The sequence below is a fragment of the Orbicella faveolata genome, unplaced genomic scaffold, assembly GCF_042242905.1.
Source record: "Orbicella faveolata isolate gen_17 unplaced genomic scaffold, um_ofav_v1 contig_26, whole genome shotgun sequence".
Classification (NCBI taxonomy): Eukaryota; Metazoa; Cnidaria; class Anthozoa; order Scleractinia; family Merulinidae; genus Orbicella; species Orbicella faveolata.
The window spans coordinates 845,611-868,168 of NW_028301554.1; the positions used below are offsets into that span (position 1 = coordinate 845,611).

At 38.8% G+C, this 22,558-nt stretch overlaps 5 protein-coding genes across 6 annotated transcripts in view; 2 read left to right on the forward strand and 3 right to left on the reverse strand.

Moving 5' to 3' along the window:
* Positions 1–1,368: 1,368 nt before the first annotated feature.
* On the reverse strand, positions 1,369–2,467 carry LOC110068875 (bis(5'-nucleosyl)-tetraphosphatase [asymmetrical]-like). The gene has a single exon (XM_089295705.1). It carries the CDS (start codon positions 2,150–2,152, stop codon positions 1,697–1,699), a length of 456 nt encoding a protein of 151 aa, XP_089151831.1. The 5' UTR covers positions 2,153–2,467; the 3' UTR covers positions 1,369–1,696.
* Positions 2,468–2,475: 8 nt separating this feature from the next.
* Positions 2,476–3,587, forward strand: LOC110068874 (uncharacterized). The gene has a single exon (XM_020776288.2). It carries the CDS (start codon positions 2,927–2,929, stop codon positions 3,524–3,526), a length of 600 nt encoding a protein of 199 aa, XP_020631947.2. The 5' UTR covers positions 2,476–2,926; the 3' UTR covers positions 3,527–3,587.
* Positions 3,588–5,795: 2,208 nt separating this feature from the next.
* On the reverse strand, positions 5,796–13,135 carry LOC149107531 (uncharacterized). Its single transcript, XM_089296201.1, has 8 exons — positions 12,285–13,135; positions 11,565–11,708; positions 10,853–10,942; positions 9,574–9,705; positions 9,343–9,481; positions 7,284–7,469; positions 6,597–6,684; positions 5,796–6,226 (listed from the first exon to the last, which is right to left on the reverse strand). The coding sequence occupies exons 1-8, from the start codon at positions 13,107–13,109 to the stop codon at positions 6,100–6,102; spliced, it is 1,731 nt and encodes a 576-aa protein (XP_089152327.1). The 5' UTR covers positions 13,110–13,135; the 3' UTR covers positions 5,796–6,099.
* Positions 13,133–19,775, forward strand: LOC149107532 (protein prenyltransferase alpha subunit repeat-containing protein 1-like). The gene is made up of 8 exons (XM_089296202.1): positions 13,133–13,262; positions 14,463–14,650; positions 14,816–14,888; positions 15,535–15,639; positions 16,205–16,379; positions 16,687–16,796; positions 17,353–17,451; positions 17,583–19,775. The coding sequence occupies exons 1-8, from the start codon at positions 13,177–13,179 to the stop codon at positions 18,028–18,030; spliced, it is 1,284 nt and encodes a 427-aa protein (XP_089152328.1). The 5' UTR covers positions 13,133–13,176; the 3' UTR covers positions 18,031–19,775.
* Positions 19,773–22,558, reverse strand: part of LOC110068861 (fibrillin-1-like) — a 74,776-nt gene continuing 71,990 nt past the window's right edge. For both annotated transcript variants that reach the window (XM_089296200.1, XM_089296198.1), the window contains one exon: positions 19,773–22,467. In XM_089296200.1, the coding sequence (XP_089152326.1) occupies positions 21,702–22,467 (766 nt within the window). In that variant the 3' untranslated portion in view covers positions 19,773–21,701. The remainder of the gene's footprint in view (positions 22,468–22,558) is intronic.

Below are 22,558 nucleotides of genomic sequence, written 5' to 3' on the forward strand. Positions count from 1 at the left end.
AATGTATCATATCAAGTTTTGTACTGGTTACTTATCAACTTCCTGCGTTTGCCTGAATTAAAGCGAAACATCCATTAGAACCTTTATGGAGATGTTGATGCATGAGAACCATAACTTATTAAATCCCAGAGAGCATCCAATCCCCTCCCTCCCAATTCACTGAGCAGGGCAGGATGAGCTTCTGAAAGCCTTGTACCAATTAATGATGAGAAAAATGAGTGTCATTTGTACAAGGCAATAAAGATGCCAAATGTTATTGTTAGTGATTGAAATGATATACCTGGACGTCTTCATTTCTTTGAAATCGATCAAAATATATTGATTCCAGTAATCAAGGAGGTGTTTTTTTTTGTTGACTTGTTAACATTCCAGACCACATTTTTCTCATCGGACAAGTTAGTGTGCACTATTGCTGTATATCTTTTGAGTCTTAAGGTATTTGGTTTGACTGTAGAGTGAGTCAAAACACAAAGTTTTAATGACAAGTGCAAATCAACAGCCATACTACACACTAACTTCATAATGAGATCTACAAGCCAATGTTTCTCTTTCACTGGAACTAGATGTGAACTGCATTTTGCACTTCAATGTGATCAGAGGAAGAGATCTATTGTTTATGTCGTTTCAGAGTACAAAATAATATCTTCAGTTGGAACATTTGTCTTCAATTTGTGCATTTTAATTATTTGTGCTCATTTGCACAATTCTAGTAATGTTCTGCTCCTGACAAACCAGTTGAGAAGCTGATAGTTAGGAACCATTCAGAGTGCCTGTTTTTTTCATCCTTTAATGCACATCATTGAGTTTATAATGCACACATGAAGTTTGGAGGGCACTCAAGAACCATAGACGCCTGTGAGTAGGCTCTTCACAGAGAAAGGGCCTGCTTGCAGTACAGTACAAGAGTTGCTCAAGATGCAGCCGAGAGCCATACTTCTAGAGTACTCTCCAAACTTCTTGTGTGTATCATAACTGGGCGATGTACAGCTAAAGGCATGAATCAAAATTGTTTTATAACATAGCCAATGGAAATGAAAAGGCAAAGTTAACTTTAATCATGCCAGGAATGTGCATCATTAGATTACGATACAAACTCACTCGCTGGTGTTATGTAAAGAGGAAGCCATAGTAAGGCTTCTTCTTGATGTCGAAGACAGGTCACGTCACAGTAGAACACCACCTCACAAACTTATTGTTTTCCTTATTCCTTCATCCTTTTGTTTTCTATTGGTTAACATCAACTGAGTCTTCTACACCTTGAGTAAACTTTATAGAGCCCATAGTAAGGAGACTTCCATAACAGTAAAGCTTATGAATCTTCATGGTTGAGATGAAAAATCTCGGACACCGCAAAGAGTTGGCCAGTAGTAAATGCTCAAAATTTAATGTGAATGATGCATGAAAAGCGACTGAAACACCAATTAATGGATCTCAATTCTTTGCGGTGTGTTAAAATTTATGCAACTGCCTTTAAAGTCTGAAAAAACAGCACTCGACTCTCAGTCTGAAAATGCAATTACATTGTTGACACTGCAAAGCTTAAGATCATTTCGTGTTCATTTGATACCGTTTAAAAGTAAAAAAAAAAAAAAAAACAGAACAAAATAACGTTAATAAACTAAATAGTTACATAAAAAATGTTCAGGATAATCAATGCACTCTTATATATTATGGCACGTGCTCTGAGCAGTATCTCTCAGTATGTATCGACATAAAAGTCTCTCACTTTCTTTATTTCATGGTCCACTTCTCGCAAAGCTACTCCTGTAGTATCATGCAACAGTTCACAAGCGCTTTCAACAGTCAACCACTTGAAATCCCGGTGTTCCCTGGAAAGCCTTATTGGAACGTCATAATTCTTCAGTTCTGCAAGCCAGTAAATAACAGTCTTTGGTTTTCCTCGCACTTCATAATTCAAAGTTCTCCGTATATTTTCCATAACGTCCAAACTGTCTCGCTCCAGTCCTGATTCTTCCTCGGTTTCTCGCAGGGCTGTCTCCATGTCTGACTCTCCTGGGTCGACATGACCCTTTGGCGGTGTCCAGTGATGCTTTCCGTAAGATGTTTGTAGCAGAAGATATTCAAAAGGCCCTCTAAAACATTTTCTACGGAAGATGATTAACCCAGCCGCACGAAGCTGCGAGGCCGCCATAATGGATTTGCTGAAGAAGCCGCTGACCTACATTTCCGTGCTGCCTGGTTTCGTTGCCTTGGCGACAGGAAGGAAAGAAGCTAACTCCAGTCTAAAAGTGGCGTTTTTTCTCTGTTTTCTTTCTTTCTTCTAATTCTTTTTTTTTTCTACTTTCAACTGACCTGTGCGCATTTGAAAAGTTTCCACATACACTACGTCATTACGGAAAAACACTTTATAAATGAAAATGTATTCAAAAAACACTAATTAGTTGTCATTAGCGAAGTATGTCGTCACAAAAGATTGTTTTTAAATTAAACAAATTCATCACGATTTACCGCTTTCATTTATTTACAAAATCTTTGATGAAATCTAAGTACAGGTCGGCAACCTTTAAACAAGGATTCTCTTGCAAAGTGCTTGTATACTTTCCTTCCGTAACAGAAAAAAAACCAAACACAGACGGTTACCATTTTTGATTCACAGTGTGACCTTACAGCCAGTTTTCAGGTATGCCAATTCGTCCCATCGTCTCTAAGGTGCTTTAACAAACTTTAAGTGAACAACTCTTACTTAATATGCTATGGATACAAGCTGAGAGCCAAGTGCAGTAAGACGACAGAGAGTTGAGTCTTTTCAATCGAAAACATGCTTCAAAGGAATCAAGATATATGAAATATACGACAGCTTTGGAATGAAGAATAATTGCGTTTGGAAAGGCCGAGAATCCATTCGGAACTAATTTTTTGTAGCACGGACCGGAGGCGGAAAAGATTTCTTGCGTAATTCTTGCAAATGATCGTCGAAATGGGGTTGACTACTTCAAAGGTTACACATGACAACTCTGAAGAAAACTCTGTATCGAGAGACAGCGACCTATTGCCGACTATTCTTCCTCTGGGCAAAACAGTACGAGTACACTTAGTGCCTAAGTTTTACACTTCAGAAGAAAGAGGTTTCACGAGAAGTTATTATTTATCAATAACGCTTCAAAGAGTTAGGGATTTATACGACGCCACTGTTGGTATCACAGCAAGGGTAGAGTTCCACGAGCGACGACGAAGTCTTTTTGGAAACTCGTCTTTTATTCGTCGCGAAAGACTTTCGCGGTCTCATACGGTGACGGTAAATTCAATCGACGGCCCGGACATTGAAGTAAAGCAGGTCACACTGAAAGAAAATGACTCTCTCAGGATCATTGGAGTATTCACGAGGAACTTAATAAGCATTCCAGACTTAAAAAGTTGTGATTCTTTTGATCTTATTCTGTGTCCTAGTTTTAGAATAAGAAGCGAGCGTTCAGAGTGGCTCTTGTTAGGAACAATGTACACTAAACACGCGAACTGTAAACATATGCGACATTGGAGGGCTGCTGTCAGAGGTGACTACACATGATTCAGCATTTCTGACACCGATTTTTCACATTTTCTAATAAAACCTATATTAGACATCTAAATGTCAAAGTTGTGTTTTTTATTTTCGTTGAAGACCTTGCCTGCTTTTAACAATTTGGTTGCAAACGATTGCTGAAAATTCGTCTGTTTTTGCGAACTTTTTCGGTGCTCAAAAATGTCCCCCTAATCAAAGATGGGTATAAGTATAGAAATATCGATTTTCAATGACAGAACAGTCATATTTCAATACGCTTTTTTTAAAAGCTGTATTCCTCGTCAAAACTTCGCTCTTGGCAAATATGTATCGATATGTAAATATCCTTTCCAGTCAAGCGTGGCTTGTTTTAAACTTCAAGGTGAATTGTAAACTAGCGAGGGTTTTGCAGTTGCTTTCCGTGGCAGAAAGTTGTTACAGCTGTTGTCGTTTTATATCACCTCCCGGACTGGACACCACTCTATGAATTCCAGGTGTAACTACAACTTTCAGATTTCTAAAAGTATGCTTTGCTAATTACATCTACGTTTACATACACGGACCGGTGATTGCATGAACTAGTTCGTATGAAATCTCAAGACGCATTGTCGACTTTTAATTTCTGAAAATCTCATCAAAAAGTCGTTTCAGAAAAGCTATTTCTTTAGAAGAATAACCTAGATGTAATTATTTTGTATAATTATCCACCACTTCTATTTTTTTATTATCATAGAGATGGGCAGTTTGTTTGTTCGGCATAATGCATTTGACCTCATGGCAAACACAAAGGACCAATGTTTGTTCATTGAAATCGTGCGCCTTACTACAAAGTAAAGGAAACAAAACGACTTGTCTAGGATTTAGTATATAAAAGCTTACATCAAAATGAGCCGTTGATATGTCGCCTGAAATACTGGGGCATTTGCTGTCGAATACAAAAGCAATTATTTCTACTGTTGAATTGTGTTCTATTGTTTAAGCCAAGAAACGCGGGCAAATTATTTTTCCGTTTATGAAAAAGTCAGCTTTGCGGTTAGAAGCGGTTATTGTGACGATATTTTATGTCTTATAGGAAGTGTATCGGACTGTGCATGTAAGGCCTTACGTAGCCCTGTAGCTGTGCCGGCAAAATAGCGCAATCTTGACCGCTCGGGATTACCCACTGTGTCCCGCGAGAAAATGATGTTCTCTATCCCATATAACAGATCCTTTATTGACCTATCTTGCTTGGTCAAGATGGCTGTATATTGGCCCTCGTGAAAAACGCAAAAAATAACTTGGTCCGTACACAGCCATATTGACCTCCAACTTGGTGAATATTAATCGTCCTGTGTAGTTTAGGGAACGCTACCAAGACAGCGATTTTGCAACTTCTTCTAAACAATTAAACGCTGTCTCAATAAACCGTGTTTATGTATTCAGCTAAGGCAAGCTGTGAATGGACAATAAAAGAGAAAGTAATTGGTTCAAGAGGATCCTAGAGGGCGTGTGGAAAAGGGAGAGATAAAGAGACGCCTCTCTTTCTTGTGGACTTTTCTTCATCGATTTCAAGCTTGGAGTGATCTAAGGCCCCATCCAAACTATGCTGGAAAAATTTGGAAAAACGCAACAATCACCGTTCATTTTGGATTTGTGTTTGAGGAAAACTCGGTCAGGGAAATCACGTGATTATCGTGACGTCATCGTTTTCGAAAAGCTCCGTTTTCGCCATTTTCGCCGTCCACAAGAAAACGCAAAGCCGGCGTTTTCAAATTCCACCGGTTTGAAGAGCGTTTGCGAAAAGCTCCGTTTTCGCCATTTTCGCCGTCCACAAGAAAACGCAAAGCCGGCGTTTTCAAATTCCACCGGTTTGAAGAGCGTTTGCGAAAAGCTCCGTTTTCGCCATTTTCGCCGTCCTCACGAAAATGCAAAGCCGGCGTTTTCAAATTCCTCCGGTTTGAAGAACGTTTGCGAAAAGCTCCGTCAGTTTTCGTGACTTGATAGTGTGGACGGTAGGCCTAACCGTAGAAATAAAGCTGCGTTTTCAAATTTTGTGCGAACTTCGTCTCAAATCAGTCAAATTGTCCGAAAATTGCCCGTCCAAAATGAAATGCGTACGAAATTTGGGGGAATTTTTTTAAAATGTAAATATCACAGTGAGATTCTTGAGCAAAACAGACCTTAATTCGATCCAAGCCGTTAAACCTGTTAGAAGGAAAGAAAAAAGCAAAAGAATTGAAAAGGAGTTTAAGGGAGCCAAGCTATTCGTTTTTTTATGACTTTCATGATTCTGTCTGATAAACGACAAGTGAAAACCTAAAAATGGCATTTGTTTTATTGTTGATGACAAATTCTCTTAGTGAAAAGTTGACAGGTTTGTCCAACTCTCAACCATGTCCCTTTTGCGGCATTTGCTTTCAGCTGGGCGAATGGTCCTTTCAAAAAAAAGGCACAGTGTTTTGTTCATATGCGTTTCAAATCACTGCGTCGTCAGAGTTGTTTCATTTAACTCGTGGTATTGAGCTCTGTGGCCCAAAAATTCGAGGAAGGCTGCGTCGGGGTCACATATCTGTCGGGGATGCGAGAAGCCCTTAAGTATGTCTTCATCCGTGCACTTACATCTAACCCTTGTCAATAAGCGCTGTGGCCCATAAGCTTGACGAAGGCTCCGCAGGGGTCACATACCCGTCGGGGATACGAGAAGCCCCTGGGAATGTCTCGGGTATCAGGAACGCGTCCCACTGCCGCCTAACGGAGGAAAAAATAAAGCGACATTAAAACCATACTGCAAGTAGCAGTTAACATGTACTTAGCAAGCAAATCATTTTTAGGCCGGATGAAGGCAGGATTCAAAGTAAAATAGCGCGTCTGACTTGAAGAATTGAACCTCAAAGGTTATCAGTCTTTCGTAGCCCACGTCAATCTTCCTCAATATACAGCCCTCCGGAACGGCCTGGTCTATTCGAAATTTTTTGGAGTTTTTCTACCTAAGTACTTATTATTTTGACGTTTTTGAACGATTGATAAGCAAGTTTGTACAGAAAGGTTTCATACATCGACACATAACCTTCTTTAAGCATTCAAAAACCAAGACTACTGCCAATAATAGCCTACTTACCGTATTTGCACTAAGGACTGTACACTGTGTTCAGCCTGTTTGTAATAGCTATGGAACCAGTCCATTGGGTCTGACAGGCCTAGAGATGCTAGAGAAAAACAAAAAAGAGAACATTTACAGTTTGATCGTCTCCAAACTTAGAGGAAAGTTTGCCTATTCCCGTAGCTAAACAGTTCTAGCAACACACAACAGCGATTTTAAAACCGAGATTAAACCAGTCTAGTGGACAATTTTTGGTCATTGTCGTTGTTGTTAACGTAAGTTGTGATAGTTGACGTAGCTTGGAACAGGATATAGTTGTCACCGATAGAGCGGTTTTCTTTCGAGTATCGAAAAGAATTAAAATTGGTTTTGCATTGCTAGCTACACGATTGGCCTAAATAGACTCGCGCCACTTTTTCATCCAATCAGAAGCAAAACCAAAACCAAAACCAAAACCAATCGTGACTCGCTCGCACAATTTTTCCCACGCTTCGCGTTAGCTACGTGTATTTACTTCGAGTTTTGATTGGTTCACTGGATTGGCTGTCCACTTTGTGATTGCCCAGAGTGATAAACCTGGGCAGTAACGTGTCACGTGTATGGTTTGATCAGAGAACACGTGAGTTGAAGTCTTGCAAATTCCTAGCCAAACTTAACCCTGCGTTCGTGAACTGCTTGTACAGAGAGCTTAAAATTAATAATTACCTTGATTTCTTCTCTCCATTTCTCGACGTTCTTTCTCCTTCTCTTCCTCCTCTTCTGCTAACATAACCCGTAGAGTCTTTTCTTCTGCCTCGTACAGCTCTCTCCTCGGAGTCATCACATTCTCGAGCCATTTGACTCTTTCGTCAAACTTTCTATTCTGTTCTTCAGATGGTTTCAGGTAAACTCCTAAACAAAAAAAAAAAAAAACAAATAAAATAAAATAAAACACAGAACAAAAAATGTCAATGCTGACGATCCATTCTTTATGTTGAAAATAATTTGCATGCCATTCCGTAGATACCTGCCCAACGTGTAGAGAAAAAGTTTCAAACAAATTTCGGGCGATTTAAATTTCAGACACAATAGCGTCCGAAATTGTAAGCGTCCGAATTATTTACAGTACAGTATAAAACTTGGAAGTAGCTTCAAAGCTCTTAGTTTCCTTTATGCCGGACTTTATGGAGCGAACTCTAGTTGAGACACTGCTTGATAAACGTATAAACGGCTTGAGACAATTTGTGCTATTTTCTCGTCGTTGTATTCGCACGATACTGAATCTAGGACACATCGATGAATTCGAAATAAAAAATATAAAAACTTAGTCGTCGTGGTTCACGTTCTCCGGACAACGCAGAATTTGGTCACTTCTCACGTTTTTGTTTTGCAGAGGACGGCAAAGAAATGTACCAAGAATTATAACGCACGTGCACAGCCATTGCACTGCTCATTAAACCTTTTCTTTAAGGCCGCCGGACACTAGCCGATTTTTTGTCGGCCGACAAAAAATCTTCACTTGTCGGCTAGTGTGCGGTGAATTCAGACAAGTCTGCGACAAGATCGGGGCTTGTCGGGCGATATCTGACAGTGCTAGATCTCAAAACGTCTTGTCGGGCCTTGTCGGCTAGTGTGCGGTGGACCAAGACAATTTGTTGGGGCTCGCGCGTGCCTCAACCAATTAGGAAATGTCATGAGAGTCACGTCCGTGGAATAGGCGCCATCTTGATTTTGAAAGCTGGGCCCCAAGTCTCAACGCTGTTAGTCGCGACAAAAAATTGGCTAGTGTACGGCAGCCTTTAGCGAAGTTGCCTTGGCCGTGGCCGTCGTGGTTTTCTTAAGCTCCCTAATTCACAGATGTTGTTTCAGTATAAGTCGTGTTTTGTAGGTGTAACTTTACTTTAGCTATGGTTCAGCAAAATATGCGAAATCGTTGTGGAAATTTGTCCGTAGTGAGACAAAAAAGTGTCCGAAATATTTTAATTTTTTCCGAGTACCGAGAAGTTTGCGGTTTAAAAACTTCTCGGTACCCGATGATTAGTGTGGCTAGTACAGTTAGTTTTTAGGTATATATTTTATGGCAGGTCCACACCAGCCCTCTGGGTTGCCAGACGCAGACCTGCCTCATCAAAAATATATGTATGTATGTATGTATGTAAGGAACAGAGGTGTCCAGTTTGTCGTTTTTTGCCAGTTAAATTCGCCCTACAACTGTAGCACGAATCGAGTTTTTGCTGATTCAAATGACCTCAAAATCAAACTCAAGTTGCGATTAATAAATCTACTACAAATAGACATATAAAGTTGCCGGCCGTTGGCGTCAAATTAGAAGCTTGGAGACACAAACTGTTTCCTAATTTTCACTTTTTAAAGTCTGAAATAGTTTTTGGAACTATAAATTATTTTGCGGAAACATTTCGTTAACAGTAGAGCTTTTCCCGCCTGCTTAACACTAATTGGTCAATTCAAATTTCAGGCGCACCAGCCATATGCAAGGTTAGGGTGTTTACTGTTAGAATATTGTTAGGGTTTATACGGTATAAGGGTATAATACCCTTATACCCTAATACCCTAACACCCTTATACCCTTATACCCCCTTGGCCACTTCACTTTCAGCCAGTTTTTTCTCTTGGCCCTTCCAGCCGCGGTAAGACCTTTCCAGCTGGAGCCTGTTCACAGGTTAAACTTACATTAGATAGAGGTCATGTGCCATTTTTCTTGGATGCAAACAGATTGAAGTTATTGGCAGCCTGATCTAGTGTTAAGGAAACTGCTCTACATTACCTTTAACTTCAGCCTCTTGTTTTCTAGCTTCTCTTAGTTTCCTCAATGCCTTCAAAAGTTCAACAGCTTTTGTTGCATCTGTCTGCTTTCTTTTCACCTCTCCTAGCACGCCACCCGCTTCATGTTTCATCGAATCTGCCTGTAAACAAAAATAGAAAGAATGTCAACAAGAGCATAAAAATGGTTGACCACAATTTACAAAAATTAAAACTGTAGTGGAATTGAAAGTACTTTTCTTTTTGCTTCATCTGCCGCTACAATCTGTGTTCTCCACTCATCAATTTTTTTATTCAAAGCAATTGTTCTGTGCTGTGCTTCCTGCTTGTAAATATATTCTTCTTTTCTCCTCCGCTTTTGCCATTCCTGGGGAAAGGAAATAATTCTTTATTCTCTTCTGTCAAAGACAAATAGATGTAGTCAGATTTTTAACAGTACGCAAGAAGTTTACAATATCGCTGTGTTATTCACAAATTTAACTAGTAAATGACTGTTATTGTGTGGTTTGTTTGTAATTAAATGTAACCTTTGCTAATCACCAGTTTCACAACAAATGTTACAACACAGATCAGAAAATGTAAAACAAGGTGAAATGTGTGGTTCCAGAAAATATTCATACCAACCCTAAGGGGGTTTATTATAATTTTCAAAGGGGAGGGGGTCTCAAAAGCCAAAAATTGTAAAGGGAAGTATGAACCAAACCTAAAATTTCAAGAGGGATTGGGGGGGGGGGGGGGGGAAGGGGGATTCAACCCAAAAAACCCTCTATGGGATGGGTATAGATAATTTCTGTAACAACACAATCATCTGTAAAACTTGGAAACCATCAGATCTGATTGAGAACCCAGTAACTAACTGCTGAGTCACCATATCTCCCATTTACACTATAAGGCTGTACATGTAACAGATACCGTACATGCATATTGCAGAATATCTGCACTCATTTTGTTGTTTTTTACTTCTGAGAGTACTAAGAATGATTACAAGATAGTATTATGTGGAAGCACTGAGAAACAAGTCCTATCAAGACAGAACTGTTGGGCTGCATAGGCGGGCAAGTGAAACACAAGTTTATTCAGGGCTCATGAGAAGTGCCATCCAGTTGTCTGGGGCAGGGAGATTTACCTGTGGGACAAGAAACTTTTCATGTCCACTTGCCTGACGGACAGAGGCCCAGAAAAGTCATTTGCAAATCAAGTCATAAAAAGGGAAACAAAAACAAGCATGCAATTACCCTGGGCAAGTGAAATTTGAGAGTTATTTGTCTAAAGGACAAGCTCAAATTCAATTGTTTTTTCTTTTGAACTCTGTTTATCAGCTTGAGGATGATAAAGAACAAGTCAAGATCACTTGATTGCTGTAGTGATGTTGTAAAGCTGATCAGCCCTTCGTCTGGACATTTCATAAACCTGCCATGACGGTTAATTTACATGAACTTTTCTCAGCATTATATTGATAGGTCTGTTAGAGAGAAACTAACAGAAGTTTAATTAATTACAGTCTGATATCTCACCCTTTTCTTCTTTCTTCTTGAAAGTTGTTTCTCAAGCTGTTTCATTTCTTCAGGAGAAGAAAAATAAGCTTGAATTTGTTCAATTCTTGCCTAAAAATAATAAAAAAATTGCATAATATAAGATGTACCATTCAGAATATTTACTAGTTTCCACTAAAATCAAACTCAAGGTATGATATTTTTCAAATACTTATTGACCAAGTTAGGTCATGATCATGATGGGAAAATATTTTGAGATTTACGTCATTAAACCAAATGTTTTCCCATCTAGACTTACATGTACAATGTACATGTAGATGTACCAGTCAGTCCATTAAACAATTAGATTATGAGCACAAGATTTCTATCGTGTGATAGTTGACGAGGGCTGTGCACTCGTCAACTATCGCGCAATAGAAATCGAGAGTGATCAATTATTTAGTTGCTTTAGTATAAATCTATTAGTTGTTCAAAATTTTGTCTACATCCTCTTCAGAGACACTTCTGAAACACAAATGAGTAGCTGCCAGTTCGTTAACAATCGCAGACTGCTAGGCTACTCACTATCTACAACAGAATAGATAGTGAGTAGCATAGCCAATCAGTGAACGGCATTTGTGATAGAACGCTAGAAGATTTATACTTAAAGCTAATATTTCGCATATATAACTACAAATTACATGTAACATTAATGGAACAACCTCCAGTAAAATATATTACAAACGCCACCCACCGTTAGGCTTTGAGCAGTATCCAACTCCCTCCTCCACTCACTCTCATTTTGACTTGATGTAAGTTCAGCTAATTTATCTCTTTGAAGGGAGAGCTCAGAAATTAGCTGTAACCAATCTGCCATGAGTTCTTTAGCTGTGTGTATCTGTCGAGAAATGAGCATAGGTTTGGAGAATAAATGCAAAATTACATTTGTTGTTGAACAACTGCCTAGCTCTGCTAGACCTCAGGACAGAACTGGTACCCATTTAATAATTTTCGTCCTGGGTAGGGAGATAAATATAGTGACCCCCCCCCCCCCCCCTGTAACAGCCATGATGTTTTAGCTCAACCATTGTATACTTTTTTGCTCTAAACGAACCTCTCCTTGACAGTCATCACCTCTACAAATGGCCAGTTCAGGGAACTATGTCACAGTTTGCGTATCTTAAAAAGTTTAGCCTAAATTTTTCAATTTCGTTGTTTGTAATCTGTGTTAATCTTCTTCATCTTTAACATTCCTTGTTCCTTTGTGGCTTGTTATTATCTCTTTGGTGTTTTCCTTAGCAAACTACAATAATTTTCAGGTTCAATAAAATTTAAAGGTGATTTTGTAACTGGCCAAAACAACTGAAAATATCATGACTGAGCTCTTTCACACTCCCTAATGTGGTTGTAGGCTTCAGAGAGGTCTGACTTTAGAAACTCTTTGGACTAAAACAATATGATAAAAAGTACAAACCTTCAAGGAGGTTTTGTCTGGTGTTTGATGTCCTTGTTTTTCTATTCCCCTTGCTTTTAAAAAGTTATTAATCCGTTCCTGGCTTGTCATTTCTTGAGCTGTTGGTCCTGACATGTTAGTTTGTTGACTGACTGGGGGTGCCGTGAGGTGCACCACGGGGGTGGTCCTTGGCAACGAAGGAGGAAACCGCATAGGTGCTGGTACAGGAGGACCAGGCAGTGGTCCTGAAAAAGGAGCTGGATATGACCCAGGAAAGGTCCTTGATGAAGACTGTTCATTTGGCACAGAGCCATGATTTGCAGCTTGTAATGAAGTATTTTGTAAAATTTGAGGCACACCAAGTTGAAAAGAGGAAGAAGAATGCACTCTTCCTGCGATATTACTGTCTAAATTCATCGGAGTATTAACAGGAGGAAACTGCAATTGTCCTTGAGGTGAAAAACTGTGAGGATTTGGACTTGAATTTGTTGCTTGCCTGTCTGTGACAAATTGACTGGCTGGAAACGCATGTCGTTGAGCCTCAGGCATCTGAACAGCCAATGGATTTTTTTCTTGCTGCAAGTTCGCATTATTCCGATGGAACGAAGGAGGAAAACTTTGAATATTGTGATATACAATGCCATGTCCAGGATTCCCTGGAAACATTTGTGGAACATGTCCTCGCAAAGAATTGGCCGACGTTAGGTTCGATTGCGGCAAAAATGTATCAGGAGGTAGACCTGCGAACTTTGCTGGTATAGAAGAATTTCCACCGGAGAATGACCCTGGAATGTAGTGATTTTGAGGTGGAAAACTTGATGGTGGAAAGCGTGGACCATCCGCCATTTTGAATTGGACTGACAAGCCAGGCTGCAAAGCTCGAGCCTGGTTACCAATTGGAGAAACAACAAAGATGGCGGCCACTTGTTGCTCCGTGGCGGAACCCGGAGAATTTTATTTCTGCTCTTTAAATCAGGCGTTTATCACCGATCCTGAGATGTAAGTTAATTAATTTCTTCTTTAGGTCCTGTAAGCTACTTCGAAAATCAGAATCACCTCCTCAATGTGCGACGCAGTTACTTAGAAGCGGAGCTCATAATTACATTAAAATTTCATTGATGAAGAACGAAGATCAACTTCTCATTTACACGTGTAAAACTCCTGTCTCCGTCTTCCTCGGGGATTTCAACGTGATGTGTCCTCTTGAAGTGTCTAAAGAAAATTAAGGGAGTGTGCTAAAAGACCAGAATGAAACCTTAGCACGGCACATGGTAATGTTAACATTCCACGACACGTCAGCGTAGAATTGTAAAATAAAACGTTAGTAATGCGATCCAGTGCTTCATAATTTCGCGTGCAACTTCCAATACAACAAAAATAACAAATTATTGTTTAGTTTAGGTACAGCTACATAAGGAATTTTTTGCTTGCAGGCATCAGCGATGCAACTTGTTGGTTGTTAGAACTGGGTTGTGGCGTGTGACAGCTTTGAAAATACGAACATGGTGTAGCGAAAAATTCAATGGATTGACTGTCCTGTGTCAATAGTGGCATGGGCTATCTGTACAATTTTAAACAAGAGCTAGTTTGGTGGTAAAGGGTATTAAAGCCATACCATGAAGTGACAAAGAGTATTTCCTCTTCTTCCTGGAAGAGATGCCAGTCAAGTGGAAGGTTACCCCCCCCCCCCCCCCACCTCCCCAGCAAATTTGCCGGTACTCTTTTATACAACTGATTGGAGAGAGGCACTGGGAGAGTGAAGTGTCTTACCCACAGTGTCCCAGACAGGACTAGAATTGGGACTGCTTGATCCAGAGTTTAGTGCACTTTTGTCAAAATTTGTGTTCCAGTCTTGGAGATCAAAGAAGTGAAATAGCTCAATCAGGTGCAGCTCCAGGTGTACTGGCAACTCCAGCTGTCATCACATGAGGATCTATGTATTATTGCCATTCATCTCACTAGCTTATTGCACAGCACTCACTCCCGGGGCACTCCCCCAGTTTTTGTAAATTACAAGTCCAACAGATTTGCTGCCAGGTGGTACCCATTTATACTTTTCACTGAAAGGTACAAACCTATCGCGCTATCTGCAGACGTGGATACACAGCATAATTGCACCATGTGGTCATCATTAACTATTGCTTGTGAAATCCAAGTTTGTATTATCTTTGTTTTAATTTCTGTCTTTTTTTCCGGCAGTGATGAAGTTGACATAATACCTTGTCTTCACTGCCAAGAGAAGCAAAACAATGAAAGAGAAGATCCTATTATTGTTGTGAACCATAAGCTTGGTATAAAGTCATGGTGCATTAAGCCTCTTTTCTTATTTGCTTACAAGAAGCTCATGAGAAGTCACAAGTGCGGGGAGAAAAATTGTAATTTGTCAGGTACAGTGCATTATTTTCCTTTGGGCATTATTATTGACAAAGAAACCCAACCCTAAAGATGTCTGGCTGACTCAGGTGAACGCAAAGGACACTAAAATAAATAAAAATGAATTAAAATGGGTTTTGGATACTTTTAAGTGATTTGTGTATCTTTTGAAATCTTAGTTACAGAGACTGTTCAACTCAGTAGAGCTGTTTTGTTAGTCAATGCAGAGTGCTACACAGCATGGAATACAAGGTTAGTTGGCATGCAACAGCATTGAAGTCATCAATTGTTGCAAAGGTATCAAGGGACTGTCACCCATTGCTTATTACCTTAACTTTTCAAGCTCAAAGTATTTATTTAATGTCTGGAACTAAGTCATTTCCCCCTAACTAGTACTGTTCATCATATGAGAGGTGTGGTTTCTTGCTAGTTGGTACATTGATCCTGACTCCCACGCTATGGGCGGGTCATTATGTTGTCTTCTTGGGCAAAGAACTTTCCTCTTGCTGTGCCTCTCTTCAACTGCCCACAGAGTACAAATGGCTGTGAGAGACTCAGTCCTGTCACACAGGAAAAGTACTTCCCTAAAATTGTGTGGGGTTGTGTCACGGGCCTCTCAAATTATCCTTATCCTATTCAGACCAAAATAATGTGATTTTTCCAACCCCATCTCAGACTTGACCCAAAAATCAATAACCCTTAATTTCTGACCAGACCCAGTCTTGAAACTGCTTAAATGGCTTAGTTACATATACTTTTGAGAAGGGTCTCAAATTCCCAAATGAATGTTAATTAAACTCTGCTTCTGAGAGAGGGATAATAATAAATTTAACTAAAATGATGAATATTCTCTGGTAAATTAGTGGATAATGATTTTTTTCAATTAATTTCTAACCAGGAAAGAAATGATCTCTGCTGGCATTTTGAGTGTAGAAGATGACACGAAGTTTTCAGCTCTTGTTCTTTCAAAGCACCCTCGAAGTGCTGAGACATTTGCTCACAGGTGCCGTTCAATGTTTTGTGTACAAAAATTAACCATTTTTATTTATAATATAATTTATTTAGTCTTAGTCAGGTTCAACATTATTCTGTAAATTGGTCTTCTAACCCTTTGGTAATAAATTTAATACATACATGTATTGATTTTGTCAAGTGTTTGTGTTTGTCTGACAATGCCTCCACTTCAGACGTAGATCACAACATTTCAATTGCTCACTGCTGCTCTTTATCAGGCCATGAGGTCAACTGACTACTTGCCACTTTGAATTTTGTAGTACAATGTTAACCTGAGATTGGTAGATTGGGATCCTCACATTTCCAGTAAGAAGTTGTTCCCTCAAGCATCTGTTACTGCATGAATCTCCTGATCTACATTGTGTAGTCAAATCTCTTTTATTAGTGACTATATGTCATAGGGCAATATTATCATTATAATTGCAAATGAGTACCATTAGATAGTTCTTATGTTTGGAAAAAGTCAAAGATTGAAGAGGTCAACAAATTCATAAATTCGGTGCAATAGTGTATTTCCCTGAAATTGTTTGTTGTTGTTGTTGTGTGTCCAACAGAAGGTGGACAATAATTCAACTGGAGAAACATAAAGGACAAAATGAATTTATCCAGTGCCATCTTAGAGATGAACTTGCTGTGTGTCTCCGAGCTGCTGAGTCCTATGCCGATAACTACACTACATGGAGTCATAGGGCGTGGCTGGTGGAACAATTCATTCATGACAGGAAAAAGGTAAAGTTAGAAATATTAATAGTTTCGTTGTCATAATGGCATCATTATCAACTCTGTTCTTTACGCCTTAGGCAGTCCACTTAAATTTTTCAGAGTAAAATGTATGTACATGTAAGATATTTCAAGAGCATACACTTGGTATAGGTCTTCCTCATATATTTTTTGTGAAACCCAACTTTAAATCATCTAAAGTTTGCTTGAGTGTCAGATTTGAAACATCCTTTGGCAAAATTTATGCATCACATAATTTTATAATTTGATACAAAGTCATGTACTATGTGTTATTTTCGTACTTTTTTCTTTAAAGAAACTCATTTGTGAACTTCAAGTTATGCAATTGTGGGTAGAGAGGCATATATCAGATAACTGTGGCTTCCATTATAGACAGGTGCTCCTAAAACACCTGAAGAATTTATGGTAAGCAAGTCTTTAAAGTCAATGGAAATTACATAATTAATTTAATGATAATGAATAATCAAACCATCCACCTATACATGTATGATGTGTTATTTGGTTGTTCCCAACAGTACTTAGAATGGGCAATATCTTGATATTCTAGGAAAAAATAAGATGTTGACACTCTTGAGTGTTAAAGAATTTATAATATATTTTCTCAATAGTAGCGTTTTGTTTGTCATTGTACTGTAAAGTTATTTGTTAGTGCTAGTAAATATTTTTAATTTATAACTTTTACTTTCAATTAAAGCAAGTTTATAGACCCTTCTCATAAATAGCTGCCAATTATAAATTCTTTTGTAAGTATTAAAATTAGCCTGACTAACCTCGTTTTTGAGTTGATAATTCAAAAGAATTTTTACTCCCAAACGAGTTTAGTGAGGCTAATTTAAATGCATACAAAAGAATTTTAAATTGGCAGCCATTTATGAAAATGGTCTATTAATAGTGTTTTAATCTACTCTTGAAATTAAAATTTCTTTAAAAGCATTGTTTCTTTTTTGGTGTTGTTTTTCAGTTCAAGAAGTGAGCTAATGCATTTGCTACTGTCAGAGCTTGACTTCACCAGTGATCTTATTTTGAGTTTCCCAGGACATGAAGTTCTTTGGTATCACAGGTAATGTTGACTGTAGGCATTTGAAAGGTTAAATTGCAGCTTTATCTGGGGAAGGGAAATTACTGTTTCTTCTTTTCTGCATTTTCTTTATTCATCTCTGTAAGATATTTTTAATTGAAATATTTTTTTAGGAGGTTTTTGTGTTACTTCTGGAATGAATGGTTCAAAGATGTTCCCTCCGTTGAGATGTTTCGACAGATATCAAGTTCCACTGACAGCAACAACAAAACTACTTCTGAAAATGTGCACAGAACCTTGAGGAGATCCTGTCCTTCCATTATCCCTTCTCTATTTGAACTTGCAAGTGGTTCTTTCAAGCTTCTAAGAGAATTTAACTCAGGCTTCAAATCAAGAACATCTCATACAGAACAATTTGAAGATGGAACTTTATCACCCCTGTCCACCCCCTCCGAGGTTAAATTCTGCAACAGTGTTATTGCTGAGTGCAGAGGTCCCGAGGGGGAGGCACAGCAGAGGTGTGCATCAAGTTACAAACAGTGGATTTTGCTTAGAAGTAAACAATCACAGCTTGACTGCAATTCAGCGACACCAAATAATACCTGTCCAAAATATAGCTGATTTGTACTTCAGGTTTTGAACAGGAAATCTGTTATATCTGTGTAAGAACTAATTTAGCATTATTTTTGTAACATATATGGAAAGTTTACATAAATTGACTTTCCAAAGTAATAAAAATGCAATAATAATAGCAAGCCATAACCAATGGTTAGTCTCAAAGGTCTGCTAAAAAATGATGTCCAATAAGCCTTGAAATAGATTTTTGTAGGTTAATTAATTTAAGAGAATGATGTCCAACTGTTGTTGCATAAATGTATTTATCCCTTTAAGTATTTTTCTTTTAAATTACCTTATTAGTGAGAACAAGTTCATTTAGGCTCATGATAAGAACAGAGGACTTAATGATGCCAGAGAAACACATCTTTAATTACATGAAAACTATCTCAAGGAGGGATTTAGAAATTTCTCAAGAAGGGTTTGGAGAATGTTAGCAATAATCAGTTTCAAACAACCAAGAAATGATTTGGAATTTTCACCTTGAAATATTACAAAATAATAGGATAATAATATTATTATTTATAGTGGAATGGATAGGACACTAGTTTAGTACAGTCCTAAGTGAGCTTTGAATAGCCTTTATAGTTAGAAAAATGGCTAAATGTTCACCTTGTAATTAATTGATTTTAATTGCCCTAAGACAGTGGCACTGACTAAATGTTGTTTCTTAATTTCAAGCTAAATAGTGGCTTGTAAAAGGACCGAGTCATAGGCATATAATATTCTGTGAGACAGACATTGGGAATGATGTTCTATGGAAAACAGTAAGTTATGGTCATTTAAATGAAAACATGTTGCGAATAAAAAGTATAAGTTATATATTTGATGGAATGTGGAGAATTTTGTACGAAGATTTAGAACTTGATGATTTCGTTACCAATATTTGCAGTTAGAAATGTCAACGGTATTAAATAAAGTTAGGTGTATTAAAAAAACTATTACTTCCTACCATTAGTTGGAATAAAATGACAAATTAAACCACCCCTCCCCACAAATCAATAATGAACTTGACTTACAGCAAACTGTGCAGTTTTTTTCATGATTGAAATAGGGGTCGGGTGGTGTTACAGTAATTTTTTATGTGAAATAAAACCACTCCTGACCCCCCCCTAAATCAAGATGAACTAATGCAAAAACCAACATGCACTATTCTCTCTCTCATTGAAATGGGGGAGGGGAGATCTCAAGTTTTCATTTATATTGACCAGGCCCAGGTTGTTTGAAAGGTGGACAATGCTATCCAATGGATAAATCACTATCCTGCAAATAGTGTGGTTAGTTTTGGTAAGATTTATCTGATGAATAGCAATTTATCTGATGGATAACGTTGTCCAGCCTTTGAACAACTGGGGCCAGGTTGTAGTATATAGACTAAATTTGTTAGTAACAATGTAGCGTAATCACTGGAATTTCCTGATTGAGAAGGAAATTTGTTTTCAAAAGACCAATTTCCATCTATTAAAATTCAGCCTAAAACAATAGACCTCTACGAGGCTCTGGGGAATAACTACAGAGTTTGTGCAGTTTATTTCCCAGAGCCTTGTGCTGAGGTCTATTGCATTAGGCTGAATTGTAATATATCAAAATTGGTCTGTTGCAATGATCTTTATATTTGAATATTATTATACTTAAAATGTACCTAATTAGTAATGGACATCTATTTTGATGACTGGATATTGTAGTAAAAATAAAAGAACAAAGCTTAAAGCTGAAAAGAGACCTGAAAAATAAAACAATTCAGCCAGTTTGCCGTGACAAACGTTTTTACTGCAGGCAAATATATGTACTTTTATTCTGCATTACAGAAAGGTTTCAACTGTTACGTGACATTTTCAAAGTCTTACGTCATAAGTCGCGTTGTGAAACGAGGAGCTGTAACATGGAGTGTTTAAATTTACTAAGTCGGTTAGTTAAGTGGAAATCTTATCAACTGATTTTTCGTGCATTGCGCCATTGCTGAACTGATGTATGCACGCCTAAAGCCTTACTCTCTTTCTAAATTGAACGTTACCGCAGAATAATTCCACTTAATGGCCAGTTAATTTGAATGGTCACACACCCGCCGTTTGGCCGCAGCCTAGAAAGGCACCTTTAAAAAAGTACCTCTCGAACAGTACTGCTAAATAGCTTTCATTTGAATGGTCAAACACTAGGGTTTGATCCAGAGACTTAAAAGTTAGAACCACATCGCACAGCGCAATAAACAGTACCACATGAAAGTACTGCTAAATAGCTTTCACTTGAATGGTCACACACTATGGCGATCCCGAGGCCCGTTTCTCGAAGGTCCCGAAAAGCCTCACCAAAATCTCAAACCTTGTGACTTCAGAGCTGTTTTATGCACGTGTTCTTAATGTAAACAAAGGTTCTCTTCACACAAGACGTTTCAGGCGAATACACCTCTGTCGGTAAATACGGATTAACTAAAAATGGCTTGACGGGCTCGAAAAGTTTCCGGGCCTTTCGAGAAAAGGGCCCCAGATACTTGAAAGTTAGAGCCACGTTGTACAGCATAATAAAATTTACCCTCAGAAAGTTCTGCTCAATAGCTTTCATTTAAAGGTCACACACTAGGGTTTCATTAAAGAGCTTAAGCAATGATGACGGCGACCCCGAGAACAACCCCTAGTAAAAATGGAGTTTATATTCTACCTTCAAATTTCCCAGTTGTCTAGATCTGCCCAGTTCGCCTTTCGGTCTCGCTGAGAACTTGCTCAAGTTAAATATGTAATGCCAACGTTGAACTGCAAATGGAAATACGAAAACTTAGCTTCTGTAGTTCGCGTTCTCCAAAATACGCAGGACTTAGTCATTTCACATTGTTGTTTTGCAAAGGACAGCTAAGAAATGTACAAAGGCTTACAACGCACGTGCACAGCCACTGTTCTGCTCATCTACCCTTTTGTTTGGAGGCGTTCCCGTTGCCGTTGCCGTCGTGGTTTGCTTACGCTTTTCGAAAACGCTCTTCAATCGTAGGAATTTAAAAACGCCGGCTTTGCGTTTTAGTGTGGAAGAAAAACAATTTGAAAACAGAGCTTTTCGAAAACGATGACTTCACGATAATAATGCGATTTTCCCTCCCCGAGATTTCAAATTCCTCCAGCGTAGGTCCACATTAGGGAGCTTAAGCAACGACGACGACGTAAATGTATTTACATTTTACAAGCGAAATTCGCGAATGTCTAGATCTCTTCGGTACGCCTATGACTCTTAAAACGTGCTTGAGCTAAATATGCAACGACGGCGTTCAATTCCAAATGGAAATACGAAAAATTAGCCGTCGTCGTCCACGTTCGGTAGACGACGCAGAACTTGGCCATTTCACGTTGTTGTTTTGTAGAGGACGGCAAAGAAATGTACAAAGATTTATAACGCACGTGCACGGCTACTGTTTTGTTCATTAAACCTTTTGTTTAGTGACGTTCTCGTTGCTGTCGTCGTCGTGGTTTGCTTAAGCTCCCTAATAACAAACTCAGAACCCTGGAGTATGAAGAGCATCAGTTCACGTTTTCATAAAGAAAGAAAAGGTTTACGTTCCTCGTTATATTGGACTTTTATGATCCGCAAGACTCGTGTAACATGAACAAAAAGTGGCTGAGTATAGCGTCTTTTTACAAAATAAAACAATTAAACGAAGCTCAAATAAAAATAGTCCCTAAATAACTATAGCTCAGTTATACTGCCTTTATAACAAGATGGAGCGAAAACTTCTTAGCTTCGTTATATCCTAGTGGGTGATGTTGTCTCTTCGTTCCATTTTCCTGTCGACCTTTGTAATCCTTTTTGGCTCTTGATGGTTTTGCTTGTGTTTCTTCCTTGCCTTTTGACTTGGAATCTCTTTGCTTCTCTTTTGGCTCGCGCATTACACCTTTAATCCAAAGTCGAAAAACGCCTTTGCGATGAAGCGGAGTTTTAATATAAAGAAACGACACGCCCTTATTCTCGTCCACTTTAAACAAACTCGTGTTTCCGTGAACGATGACGTAGTTAAATGTTCCGTTAAATTCTGAGAGCACTGGTACGAGCGTTAGGATTGGCTTAGCGGAAGTAATGTTGGCGGGAATTTGGATAGTGAATTTTTCCATTCGGTGTCGCGCAGATCGGCGTTTTCGCTGGCTTCCCGAAGGAGTGAAAGAGTATTGAAATCCATTGTTCTGTTGTGCTGTTTGCCAGTTCTGTTGGCTGTAACCCTGTTGATTGTAGGACTGTGACTGATAGCCAAGTCCTTGCTGTTGTTGTTGACCATACCTTTGGTTTCCGCCATAAAGTAACTGCTGCCCATAACCACCGCTACTCGCTGGCACAATACGGTACCGTGGAGAGGACTGGAACTGGCTTCCTGTTTCGTTTCTCTCCACCAGAGGCACTCCTTTGTCGCCATTGTTCCCTTTGGACAGCGCACACTCGTAACAAGCTTCTCCGTAAGGCGACAAACAATGTCTAGAAACAGACGAGGAGAAACAGGTTAGACAGGTTACAAAGTTAGTCCTTTAATAAACAGTAGGTTTCTAAACAGTATTCACATAGTGGT